Source organism: Oncorhynchus nerka, linkage group LG11 (genome assembly GCF_034236695.1).
Source record: "Oncorhynchus nerka isolate Pitt River linkage group LG11, Oner_Uvic_2.0, whole genome shotgun sequence".
Classification (NCBI taxonomy): Eukaryota; Metazoa; Chordata; class Actinopteri; order Salmoniformes; family Salmonidae; genus Oncorhynchus; species Oncorhynchus nerka.
Window position 1 is genome coordinate 65,141,890 of NC_088406.1, and position 13,998 is coordinate 65,155,887.

Genomic DNA, 13,998 nt, shown 5'->3' on the forward strand with positions numbered 1-13,998 from the left:
TGAAGGGTTAATTCTGTTCCAGAGCACAGAGCAGCACTGGGCGGGGAGGCGGGTGTTGACAAAGTGAAACTAACGTTGCTAAACATGCTACATGTTGCACACATGAACAAACTCTAAAACACTTCAGAAATCTCTCTTCAACCGCTACACAGTCTCCGGTGGTTTTTAAAACTACAGTAAATACTAGAGAAAAATCTGAGAACACGCCAACACCATTTTAAACAGACACGGGTGAGTAGAAATTTACAAAGATGTGTGAAGAAATATTACTTTGTACATTTATTTTATGGTAATCTCCTGTTTTCTTGATCTACAGTACCTATGTTTAACTATATTAAGTAAATTGACAAATGTATGCTGTATGTAGTACAGTTAAACAACTTAAATCAAGATTGGTAACGTCGCTTAGTACCGTGTTGACAACCGCACTGAAACTATCGAGAGCTGACTCATTCCAGGGAACATAATTAACTCCGTTAAAAACATATATATTGTATTATTGACTCATTGATTATAATCTAGAGCTGGAGTCTATTATTCCTTTAATCTGAAGTTTTCAGAGAGGGTTTGCTGCAATTTGCTAAATTAAAACGTTTATATTTTCGACTTTGCTCTCTCTCCAGATATGGCTTCCTCCAGCAGTCTCCTGTCTGAAGACCAGTTCCTGTGCTCTATCTGTCTGGATGTGTTCACTGAGCCAGTCACCACTTCATGTGGACACAACTTCTGCATGGTCTGTATTACAAATTACTGGGATAGCAAGGACCTGTACCAATGTCCACTGTGTAAGGAGAAATTCCCAGAACGACCTAAACTTAGTGTCAACACAATGTTAAGAGAGGTTGTAGAGAATTTTAAAACGATGAGACACAGAGGAAAAGATGAGTCCCCTGCAAAAGCTGGAAATGTGCCCTGTGACGTCTGCCCTGGGATGAAGCGCAAGGCCCTGAAGTCCTGCCTGGTGTGTCTGGCTTCTTACTGTAAGACTCACCTGGATCCTCATCAGATAGCCCCAGCCTTAAAGAGACACAAACTGGTCGACCCTGTGGAGAACCTGGAAGACAGGATCTGTAAGAAGCATGACAGACTCCTGGAGTTGTTCTGTAGAACTGACCAGACATGTGTGTGTCAGTTCTGCACTGAGGCAGACCACAAGACTCACATGACTGTCCACATAGAGGAAGAGTGTGGAAAGAGGAAGGCTCACTTGGACAAAAAAGAGGCAGAAGTGCAGCAGATTATCCAGGAGCGACTGAAGAAGGTTAAAGACATCAAACTCTCAGTAGATCTCAGCAAGAGAGATGCAGATAGAGAGATAACAGACAGCATACAGGTCTTCACTGCTCTGGTGCGCTCCATTGAGAAAAGCCAGGCTGAACTAATTGAGGTGATTGAAGAGAAGCATAAAGCAGTAGAGAGGCAGGCTGAAGGGCTCATTAAAGATCTAGAGCAGGAAATCACTGCGCTACAGAGGAGAAGCACTGATCTGAAGCAGCTCTCACAGACTGAGGACCACCTCCAACTTCTCCAGAGCTTCCCATCCCTAGTGTGCACCCCTCTACCCACCAAGAACTGGTCTGAGATCAGTGTTCACAGTGCTCTGTGTGTTGGGACTGTGAGGAGAGCTGTGTCTCACCTGGAGGAGATACTGAATAAAGAGATGGAGAAGCTGCCTGAGGTCAAACTGAAGAGGATTCAGCAGTATGCAGTGGATGTGACTCTGGACCCTGATACAGCACATCACAAACTCGTCGTGTCTGAAGATGGGAAACAAGTAAGACGTGGAGACATACCACAGAATCTTCCTGACAATCCAAAAAGGTTTAATCAGTATTGGATTGTCCTTGCAAAGGATGGCTTCTCCTCAGGGAGATTTTACTATGAGGTGACGGTTAACGGTAAGACTAGGTGGACTTTAGGAGTGGCCAGAGAGTCCACTGACAGGAAGAGGAATATCACATTGAGCCCTGAACATGGACTCTGGACTGTGATACTAAGGGATGGGAATGAGTACCAAGCCTGTACCTCCCCCCCTGTTCTCCTCTCCCTGAGAAAGAAGCCCCAGAAGGTGGGGTTGTTTGTGGATTATGAGGAAGGTCTGATCTCCTTTTATGATGTGGAGGCCAGGTCTCATATCTACTCTTTCACTGGCTGCACCTTTACCGAGAAACTCTTTCCATACTTCGGCCCCTCTGATAATGATGATGGTCAAAACTCAGCCCCTCTCATCATCTCTCCTGTCAATCACACACACTGATTAAACAACGGAAAGGAAACTGTTTTTTCCCCAGATATTTTAAAATGCACATTTACATATTGTAAACATACGGACAGGTCACATCATTTGAATATCCACATTGTCCTCTGAAGTTGTATCCTCAAATGAGAATGTAGAGTATTCTGTACATCTTAGCATGGATAATAAATGTGTGTATTTACTGAATAATGAAGACTATTAAATGGAATTAAAGTTATGTTGCTTTGATTATTCATATAATTTACCCATAATTATCACAGACTGAAAACTATCCTTTAAAGTGACGTTCCTTTTCTCGGTTTCTCTCAACCTCTTATTGTGTCTCTAAGTGAATGTGACGATTGAAGACGTACTCAGCCTTTGAACTTGTTTTGGATGTAGGTGAATGTGACAAAGGACTTTAAAGCGCAAATCCACAGTTGAAACGGTAACAAAGTGCTTTGGTAAAAAGCTGAGGGATGTGCCTGGATTGAGACAATACAGTTTATTTGAACATTTTCATATGTTTACAAAAACTGGAGAGAAACAAGCTTGTATTTTGGGTTCAAATGGAGTGTGACAGTTGAACTAAGCTGACGAGGCATTTATGAGTCATATTTTTCAAGAATCAATAGGTGTAACATCATTCATTTCGAAGTCCAAAAATGGATTTTGTAACTACAGATTGCCCCTTCTAGCTTGATGTTGCTACTGCATAAGTGAATGTGGTAAAATACTCAGCCTCTGAGCTGGTTACACAGTTCTGCGCTTCGATAAAGGACATACTTTTCCATTGAGCTGGCTGAGGATCCAAGACAGTGAATATATTATAACCTATCTTCAGCAGGTTGTTGGTTTAGGATAGTGATTTTGATAAAACACATACTTTTCCTTTGAGCTGGTGGTGGATGTAGGTGAGGATGAGGCCAGGGATCTCCACCAGGGGGATGATGAAGGAGCCTTTGGCCACGTTGCCCAGGTTGTAGTGGACCAGACGCAGCATAGATGACAGGATGAGGGTCAGTGGCAGGTGGGATTTATTCCTGATGTCCACCACAGGGTACATGGAAAGCAGCGTTAGAAATAGACAAACTCATACAGGACAGACCTGGGTTCACAATATAGTTGTTTTCTTTCAGATACTTTGAGCGTTTGAGCAGGTATGGAGTGCCATATGAGCGGAGTCTGTGCTTTTGGGTCTATTTCATTTCTTCTGTTGCATCAGGAGAGCTCAATTAAGTGCAGCTAATGTATTTGACAGAAAGACAAATACTATGAACCCTTTCATTGTATGAATTAATTCGTATTAATTAAATATACTGTTTTATTGTTGGGTGTATATATATATTGTTTTTAGGACATCCTGACACAAACCCATGCCCCACATAGGATGGATCCTCTCCTGCCCCACAGCTCTCACAAACACAGATGGACAAGCTTGTTTTCCTTTCTTTTATTACCCTGCACAAAAATGTTATCAAAAATATGATTGGTTAAAACGTATGAAGGGAATAGAGACAGTCATATACGATCCCTTTGTTCATACAGTATTACAAACTCAATAAGCAGTAATGACCCAATGTTTCCACAATTTAACTATTGTCAGTTATGATCATTCATTGCCTCTGACAAAAGACAACCTCAATATTTGTAGGACCTGCATTTCATATATTAAACTAATTTAAAACATACTCCTCAGATTAAATGGCTCTTTCATATTTCATCCACTGTAGTAAAATGATCCTGTTAACAGGTGAGGGAGAACACCTTTTCACAAATCAAAAATCACAAACTTTAAAACATGTCCATGTAGGAAGGTTTCTGTTATGCTAGTCAGTTGTATTGTATTAGATGTACCAATTCAACACAAGATGCGAACATGATCATCATTACCACAATCCCAAAATTCATTTGAGATACAAAACACTTGTAGTGTACCGTGGTAGTGGTGACAAAATAACAGTGATGACACAGAATGCATTTTCAAAATCAATCGCAGTACTTTCGCGCAAGAGGCTTAACTTAAAAACATCAACTCTACAGCCTGTGAAATAGCACCAAACTACACTAACAATATTCTTGATGGATGTACTTCTGTTACCGACAACATTTGTCACAAAAACACATTGTGCTTTTAAAAAGTCCAAAGCTTTTATGTAACGTGTTCCATAACTTAATAAACAGGTTACCAAAAATATTGTAGTCCCCGGAAGTGGCGTAATATCATGGAAACGTTAGGAATGCCTTTTGGTTTCTGTCTTCTGGTTTGGTCAAGCTAAAGTCCCTCCTCCATGAGTCTACAACAATAAACAAATGGAGTGTTAAACTTCATCCGCATCATCATTTTGGGTGTATCCTCACCTACATCCGGAGCGGCAGGAAGCCTAGTGGTTAGAGCATTGGGCCACTAACCGAAAGGTTGGTGGCTCGAATCTCTGAGCTGACAAGGTAAAAATCTGTTGTTCTGCACCTGAACAAGGCAGTTAACCCACAGTTCCCAGGCCGTCATTGTAAATAAGAATTTGTTCTTAACACACTTGCCTAGTTAAAAATATTAAATCTGACTGATTATGGAGGTGAATTAATGTATTCTCTGTTGGAAAAGTTTTTTAAACTCACCGTGGGTTTTATCTCACCACCGTCTCCATCTGCCTCCGGCCGATCCCTTCCCGCCATATTCTTACTGTTCTGTACAAACTCCTAAAGAGGGAGAGAGAGAAAGAATGAGATAACCGGGTAAGTTTGGTGTAAAATGTGCACAAACGCTATTCGCCATATAGAGGGAGTAAAAGCGGTACTCTGTAAAAACAAAGGCTATGTTCCATTGTCCACACTAACAAACCACTAAGAATGTATGGTGTGATACATTGGAATGCTAGTGTGGATAATGGAACAGAGACATATATACAGACATATATACAGTGGTGTAAAGTACTTAAGCAAAAATATACTATATAAAATGTACTACTTAAGTTGTTTTGTTAGGTATCTGTACTTTATTTTACTATTTATATGTTTGCCAACTTTTACTTTTACTTCACTACATTCTTAAAGAAAATAAGGTACTTTTTGCTCCATATATTTTCCCTGACACCCAAAAGTACTCGTTACATTTTGACAGGAAAATTGTCTAATTCACACACTATTCAAGAGAACATCCCTGGTCATCCCTACTGCCTCTGATCTGGCGGACTCACTAAACACAAATGCTTTGTTTGTAAATTATGTGTTGGAGTGTGCCCCTGGATATCCGTCAATAAAAACAAGAAAGAAAATTCTGCCGTCTGGTTTGCTTAATGTAAGAAATTATTTATACTTCTACTTTTGATACTTCAAGTATATTTAAAACCAAATACTTTTAGACTTTTAATCAAGTACTATTTTACTAGGTAACTTTCACTTTTACTTTAGTCATTTTCTATTAAGGTATCTTTACTTTTACTCAAGTATGACAATTGGGTACTTTTTCCACCTCTGCATTTATAAGGCAATGTCCCGATTCTCCATCCTTCTTCCAAAGTGAGCACAACATGAATTTAACAACAGTGGAAACTCCCTCTAGCCAATTATTACACCAATCCATTCCTTTTAAATTCATGACTGGTGGAGAATCAGGACGCAGCCATAACCTCCCACCCAGCCTCGCCTCCCTTCTCCTCACCATGAGGGACTTGTCCATGTAGAACAAGTGTCTAAAATCATTTAAAAGCTTAACTTCTTGTTAATCCAGCCGCTTTATCATATTTCAAAAAGGCTTTACGGCGAAAGCATACCATGCAATTATCTGAGGACAGCGCTCCCCGCATACAAAAGCATAAAAAATATTTTCCAACCAAGCAGATGCATCGCGAAAGTTTGAAATAGCGATACAATAAATCCCTTACCTTTGAAGATCTTCATCTGGTTGCAATCACAAGGGTCCCAGTTACATAACAAATGGTCCTTTTGTTCGATAAAGTCCTTCTTTATATCCCAAAAAAGTAAGTTCATTTGGCGCGCTTCATTCAATAATCCACCTGTTTCCCCCCGTTCAAAATGCATACAAAATTAATCCCGAACGTTACCAATAAACTTGGTCCAAACATGTCAAACAACGTTCCTAATCAATCCTCAGGTACCCTAATATGTAAATAAATGATCAAATTTAAGATGGAAAATAGTATATTCAATACCGGAGATAAATAACCAAGTGCTCGCCCTCACCGGAGCGTGTCATAAACATTTTCCAACCAAGCAGATGCATCACGAAAGTCAGAAATAGCGATAAAATAAATCGCTTACCTTTGAAGATCTTCATCTTTTTACAATCTCAAGGGACCCAGTCACACAATGAATGGTCGATTTGTTCGATAAAGTCCTTCTTTATATCCCAAACATGTGGTTTATTTGGCGCGTTTGATTCAGAAATACACCTGTTCCAACTCGCCCAACATGCCTACAAAGGAATCTAAAACGTTACCTGTAAACTTGGTCCAAACATTTCAAACAACATTTCTAATCCAACCTCGGGTACCCTAGTATGTAAATAATCAATACAATTTAAAACAGAAAACTGTTTTCAATACCAGAGAAAAACAACGATGAGCGCGTACTCATTCACGTGCACCAAAAGACTAGAGTCCTTCTGAGTGACAGAATACGAATACTTTTAAATTTTTCAACAAAGATAACATCTAAACATTTCTGAAGACTGTTGACATCTAGTGGAAGCCACAGGAACTGCAATATGGGTCCTAATAATTAGGCTTTCCCATAGAAAAGCGTTGAAAAGTTCAATGACCTAAAAATAATCCTGGATGGATTGTCCTCGGGGCTTCGCCTGCCAAATCAGTTCTGTTATACTCACAGACATTATTTTAACAGTTTTAGAAACTTTAGAGTGTTTTCTATCCAATACTATCATGCACATGCATATCCTAGCTTCTGGGCCTCAGTAACAGGCAGTTTACTTTTTTTTTTAAAGCCAAAATTCTGGTGTTTTATGTCAAACAGTTTTGCAATATTTCAGTCTTCTGTGATGTAATATTGGGATGCAAATTCAATCTTGATTACATTTCAATTCTATATCTGAACTGGTACAGGTGTCTTATTTTTTGCTAATCCCATAACCATGTGTGTGAGGTGTACCTATGTATTTATCCCCTGTGAATTATATTGTAGTTGATGTCTTTAAAAATAACTTCTTACATCTGCAGTAATTCCTTGTTTAGCATTTCTGATTCACACTTTTGTACCAAGAATGTATCAAGAATGAAGAGAGATCAGACCTGTGAAGGGTTAATTCTGTTCCAGAGCACAGAGCAACCAGCACTGGGTGGGGAGCAGCATGTCAACGTCACTTTCACGCCCTGACCTTAGAGGGATTTTTATTATCTGTCTGAGGATGGAAAACATGTAAGACTTCAAAACATACCACAGAATCTTCCTGGCAATCCAAAAAAGTTTAATCAGTATTTAATTGTCCTTGGAAAGGATGGCTTTTCCTCAGGAAGATTTTACTATGAGGTGACGGTTATGGGGAAGACTGACTGCGATTTAGGAGTTGCCAGAGAGTCCACTGACAGTAAGGGGATTATATCACCTGGTTCTGAGGATGGAGTCTGGACTATGGTCCTGAGGGATTGGAATCAGTACATAGCCTGTGCCTCCCCTCAAGTTTATCTCTCCCTGAGAGAGAAACCCCAGAAGGTGGGGGTGTTTGTGGACTATGAGGAGGGTCAGGTCTCCTTTTATGATGTGGAAGCCAAGTCTCATATCTACTCTTTCACTGGCTGCACCTTCGCTGAGAAGCTCTACCCATACTTCAGCCCCTGTGATAATGATGATGGTAAAAACTAATCTCCTCTCGTCATATCTCCTGTCAATCACACACACTGATTAAACGATGGAACTAACTTACAAATCATTCAATACATCAATATTTACAAAATAGTATATTTATTCAGGTGACATGGCACACGATTAGAATATCCACAGATGTCCTCTGAAATAGTGTCAACAAATGAAAATGGAAACTGTTTTGTACATCTAAACCATGGATAATAAATGCTTGTATTTGCTGAAAATGAAGACTATCAACTGGAATGAATTTAAATCAAATGTGTATTTAAATCAAAAGGTATGTTGCTTTGATTATTTATATAATTTACCCACAATTGTTATTAGGGAAAATTCTGCTTTAAAGCAGGTTTCCCCAAGTGTTGGTCAATAAAAGAGTGTAAAAACACCAGGAAATAATCTCCAATTGATTTAAATTTTGGAAACCTGTTCCAAAGTATTCCTTATGCATAATTTAAACTTGATCGTATACAAATGTGAGCAAGGTTTGAAATCAAATTTGATATCTGTTTGTGCTTTGTGCAGTAATTTTTCGATTTTAGTTTATTAGGATCCCCATTAGAGTCCGACACATAACAAAAAATACATTACAGACAAAATACTTGAAAATGTACATTCATTTAAAATATGAACATCTAATGTGCATCTATCAGTTACATATACATGTCAGTACATACACACAAAAAGTAGGTCACATGGGGGAGAGGCATTGTGTCATGAGGTGTTGCTTTATTTGTTTTTTGAAACCAGCTTTGCTCTTCAATCCTTGCGCTAATGAGATGGAAGGGAGTTCCATGCATTCATGGCTCTGTATAATACTGTTCGATTCCTTGAATTTGTTCTGGACCTGGGGACTGTGAAAAGACCCCTGGTGGCATGTCTGGTGGGGTAAGTGTATGTGACAGAGCTGTGTGTAAGTTGACGATGCTAACAATTTGGAATTTCCAACACATGTTTCTTATAAAAACAAGAAGTGATGCAGTCAGTTTGTCCTCAACTCTTAGCCAAGAGAGACTGGGCATGCCTCGTATTAATACTAGCCCTCTGATTACAATGAAGAGCAGCTACAGCTAAACTAGATCAGTCCTTGCAGCACTTGACCATATGACTAGACAATAATCAAGATAAGATAAAACTAGAGCCTGCAGGACTTGCTTTGTGGAGTGTGGTGTCTTAAACGCAGAGCATCTCTTTATTACAAACAAACCTCTCCCTATCTTTACAAACCATTGAATCGATATGTTTTTACCATGAGCTAACATCAAGTCATTTCATCTCCTCAATTTGCTCAACAGCCACACCATTCATTACCAGATTCAACTGTCTTGAAAAAAGTCTTGAATTTAGGGAATGATTTGAACCCAATATCATGCTCTTAGTTTTAGAGATGACCAGGACCAGATCATTACCGGCCACCCATTCTAAAAATGTACAATCTAGAAATGATGTGTAATTATGTTCTGGCCCTCAACCATCCACTCAAAACAAAATGGCCCGCTGCTGAATCGAGTTGATGATTAAAGACGTACTCAGCTTTTGAACTGTTTGTGGATGTAGGTGAATGTGACAAATGACTTATTCTGCCTTAAAGCTGGTTATTGATACTCTAAGTGAATGTGATAAGGGACATACTTAGCCTTTGCGCTGGCTCTGGATCTGAGACACTGAATATGACAAGGGACGTACTGTGCCTTTAAAGGCCCAATGTAGCCGTTTTCATCTCAATATCAAATCATTGCTGGATAACATTACTGTAATAGTTTCCATTAAAATGGTAAAAACAAATATATATTTTTTGAATTTATATTTTGCAAAAAAAACAATTGCACAGGCAAGAATTTTGCTAGGACTGTCTGGGAGTGGTCTGAGTGAGGGACCTAATTGGAGGGGCCTAATGGGAGGGAGATGTAACCTGAAAACTAGCTGTTATTGGCCGAGAGGTTTGGAACGCTCTGTTATTGGACTATTAACGTATATCGGCTGGTGATGTCACCAGGCAGGCTATAAATCCACCCATGCAACACCTGTTGATTAGAAGGTCCTGTGTAGATTGTATTTAAAACAGAAACCATCAGGAAATAACACTGATCAAATTCTTTCACGCTTTTACTATGTTAGCAAAGACAGTAGAGTATGAAGATAGGCAGAAACTGCTTCTCCAATAGAAATCTCCGGTCACACTTGTAGGCGATGTCATGGTGACGTTGGCTAGCTAATCTCATGCACAGTGTCGAAGCATGTCATCAGGTCTACCGGTAGTTTCGTGCCGAACTGCGCCTTTGGAGGCCGTCAAATCAAAGGCAGTCCTTCGATATGAAGTTGTTTTTGACAAATGAAAACATGTTAATTTGTCACTTTCACGAGGTTGGATTAATAACATGTCTCATCGCGCACCAGCGACTCCGGAGGACGCATGACTTTCAACCATCGTCTCTCCCGAGCCCGTATGGGAGTTGTAGTGATGAGACAAGATAGTAGCTACTAACAATTGGATACCATGAAATTGGGGAGAAAAAGGGGTAAAATTTAAAAAAATTAAAAATAGCTGAAGACATTGGTTAGAATCGAGGTTGTGTCTTTAGAGTTAGAGATAATGGACAGGTAGGGAAGAATTGTTGACTTTTCAAAACCCAGGCCTGGTCTACTTGAAATTTTGACTTCACATGGGTGAGGACAGGGTTCCTGGATTCACATATTTGTATTTGTTTTATAAAATAATTATTTGTGTTTGATTCAGCCTAATGTGCATTGATTGTATTTTACACACATTTTTGGACAATATCACTTAATACTGTCTGCATTATATATGATTGATTGATCCAAAGGGCAATATTTATACGTCGTTGATGTTCCCTGTCACCCCTCCTTCGATATCCATCCACACTGGCAGGTTGTCTTCTTAGGGACGATCAAAGATCCTTTTCACCAGGGCCTGGTCGTGCCACTGGTATGACGGCATCACATGAGATGGCATCTTCTCCCCTCCAGATAGAATGCAGTTGACACAAGCAAAGTTAGGACATTCTGGCAGAGTTGGCTGTAGCTCCTGTTGGTTGTCTTTTAATTAAGAGGGAGGTAGCATGAGAATGTGGCTAAGACGATGCGTACGCGGCTTGGTTTCCCAGGGAGCACGGTAGGCCTACTTAGACCAATGGGATGAGGGACACCTGCTTACTCTAGAGATGCACAGTGTGTGAAATATGTACCTAACGCACATTATATTTTAGCATTCTCTCTGATGCCTACAAAGCATGTGTTAGGGTTCGTTCCTTTCGTCCTTGTTGATCATTATTGGCTCATTGGTGAAATTAGCATTATGACAATATATTGAATTAAATCATTCAAAAATCTTTATTAATGCAATTACAGACAGAAGTTGACTATCAGGAACATAGTACGCATGTTTCCGAGTAAGTTCTGCATCAAACAAAAAGGTCTCCAGTTGTTTTGCTACACGCTCAGTCTAGCCTGGTGATGTCACTACCTACGTCATTACCTTTTTACTCCTGAGACCAAAACCCTGCCTACCAAGCTATTTAAACAATGGCAGTTGAATTCGGAAGTTTACATACACTTAGGTTGGAGTCATTAAACTTGTTTTTAAACCAATTCACAAATTTCTTGTGAACAAACTATAGTTTTGGCAAGTCGGTTAGGACATCTACTTTGTGCATGAAACAAGTAATTTTTCCAACAATTGTTTACAGACAGATTATTTCACTTATAATTCACTGTATCACAATTCCAGTGGGTCAGAAGTTTACATACACCTCGTTGACTGTGATGTCATGGCTTTAGAAGCTTCTGGTAGGCTTCTGGTAGGCTAATTGACATACTTTGAGTCAATTAGAGGTGTTCCAGTGAATGTATTTCCAGGCCTACCTTCAAACTCAGTGCCTCTTTGCTTGACATCATGGGAAAATCAAAAGAAATCAACCAAGACCTCAGATTTTTTTTTTTTTTTTTTCAGACCTCCACAAGTCTGGTTCATCCTTGGGAGCAATTTCCAAACGCCAGAAGGTACCACGTTCATCTGTACAAACAATAGTACGCAAGTATAAACACCATGGGACCACACATCCGTCATACCACTCAGGAAGGAGACGTGTTCTGTATCCTAGAGATTAACGTACTTTGGTGCGAAAAGTGCAAATCAATCCCAGAACAACAGCAAAAGACCTTGTGAAGATGCTGGAAGAAACAGGTACAAAGTATCTATCCACAGTAAAACAAGTCCTATGTCGACATAACCTGAACGGCCGCTCAGCAAGGAAGAAGCCACTGTTCCAAAACTGCCATAAACAAGCCAGACTACGGTTTGCATCTGCACATGGGGAAAAATATTGTACTTTTTGGAGAAATGTCCTCTGGTCTGATGAAACAAAAATAGACTTGTTTGGCTAAAATGACCATTGTTATGTTTGGAAGAAAAAGGGGGAGGCTTGCAAGCCGAAGAACACCATCCCAACCGTGAAGCACGGGGGAGGCAGCAACATGTTGTGAGGGTGCTTTGCTGCAGGAGGGACTGGTTCACTTCAAATGTCCTTACCTTTTTACTCCTGAGACCAAAACCCTGCCTACCAAACAATTTAAACAATGGCTTTTAGTGGTATCGAAAAATTAGCAGGAAACGTACACTCCCCAAAGTTGATTTATTGTGGAATGTTTGACTAGTCTTATCTCCTCCACTCCCCTGCAGAGCTCCTTCTCCACAGTCACACATTCTCAGAGGGGCCACTTTATAAGAAAGGAGAGAGAGAACTAAAAAACAACTGTGGAATACTAAACTTCTACAATGAATAGATATTGTTAATCTGTAGTCTAGGATCCTATAAATGTAAGGAGGGAGGGATCTTATAACCCCTCCCCTTCTATTAATACAACATAAGAATAATCAATTATTCTAATACATCAAACATTTTGGTACAACCCTTTTCATGACCCCTAGGTGAACCCGACACATGTTGACTGATGATGGTAATGTGCACCGCAAAGGGGGAATTTGTAGTTTAGACATCCATTTTTCTATGAATACAGAATTACCAACTCAATAAGCAGTAATGACCCAACGGTGCCACGATTTAGGGATGTACGTCCTGTACAGGTCCAGAACGATGCACCTATTTGATTGTATTTGAACCCAAGCTCAGGATCACAGTCTGGGCATCCGTAAAGGACCATAACTGTATTACCATTATTGCTCTTTGTTTTTGTTGTCAATTGTCTGTCAGCGTTGTTTTATCTGTTGTTGTTTATGGATGCTGTGTGGGTTGTCTGCCACCAAGTGGCATGTTTTGTCATGTCCTGCATTTATGTTTTATAAACTCCAATAGAATATATGAAAGAGACAAACTCAATGAGCAGTAATGATCTAATATTGCCACAATTGAAGGGATTGTCAGTTATGATCATGCGTTGCCTTTAACATAAAACACCCTCAATATTTAGGACCTGCATTTCATTAGACACTTCTTCAGGCACCACAAGCAGCAGATGCAGGCTTTCAGCGTACAGCGAACACAGGCATTTTCCTACAAACAGTAAAGTCATTCTGCATTTTCTCCTTTCACCCATTGTCTGGCTTGACTTGATAAACTGGTAGATGGTATAAATCAAAGTGAGTATGTTTAAAGGCACAATCTTGCTTCATAATTAATTGTCAAATCTGCCAAGACAGCAATTATTTTTCATCCCAATTTGGAATTAGAATTCTGTTGTTGTTGATGTCAGAAAACCTTCCATACACCTGCAATAGGTCCAAACAATTATAATACTATTGTTTAACTGTTCAACCTTGTTTGAATTGAGAAGGTAAAACAATGTATCAGCCATGTGAAGGGTTAATTCTGTTCCAGAGCACAGAGCAGCACTGGGTGGGTAGGAGCATGACAACGTCACTTTGCTAAAGTGAAACTACAGTTGCT

The 13,998-nt window shown here is 39.7% G+C and overlaps 1 protein-coding gene across 1 annotated transcript; it reads left to right on the forward strand.

Annotated features, from left to right (window-relative positions):
- Positions 1-30: 30 nt before the first annotated feature.
- LOC115137341 (E3 ubiquitin-protein ligase TRIM39-like) lies at positions 31-2,474 on the forward strand. The gene is made up of 2 exons (XM_029673626.2): positions 31-231; positions 624-2,474. The coding sequence occupies exon 2, from the start codon at positions 626-628 to the stop codon at positions 2,255-2,257; it is 1,632 nt and encodes a 543-aa protein (XP_029529486.2). The 5' UTR covers positions 31-231; positions 624-625; the 3' UTR covers positions 2,258-2,474.
- Positions 2,475-13,998: the final 11,524 nt, after the last annotated feature.

Coding starts and splice junctions, on each gene's coding strand:
- LOC115137341 (XM_029673626.2), top strand. CDS start 626: ATGGCTTCCTCCAGCAGTCTCCTGTCTGAAGACCAGTTCCTGTGCTCT.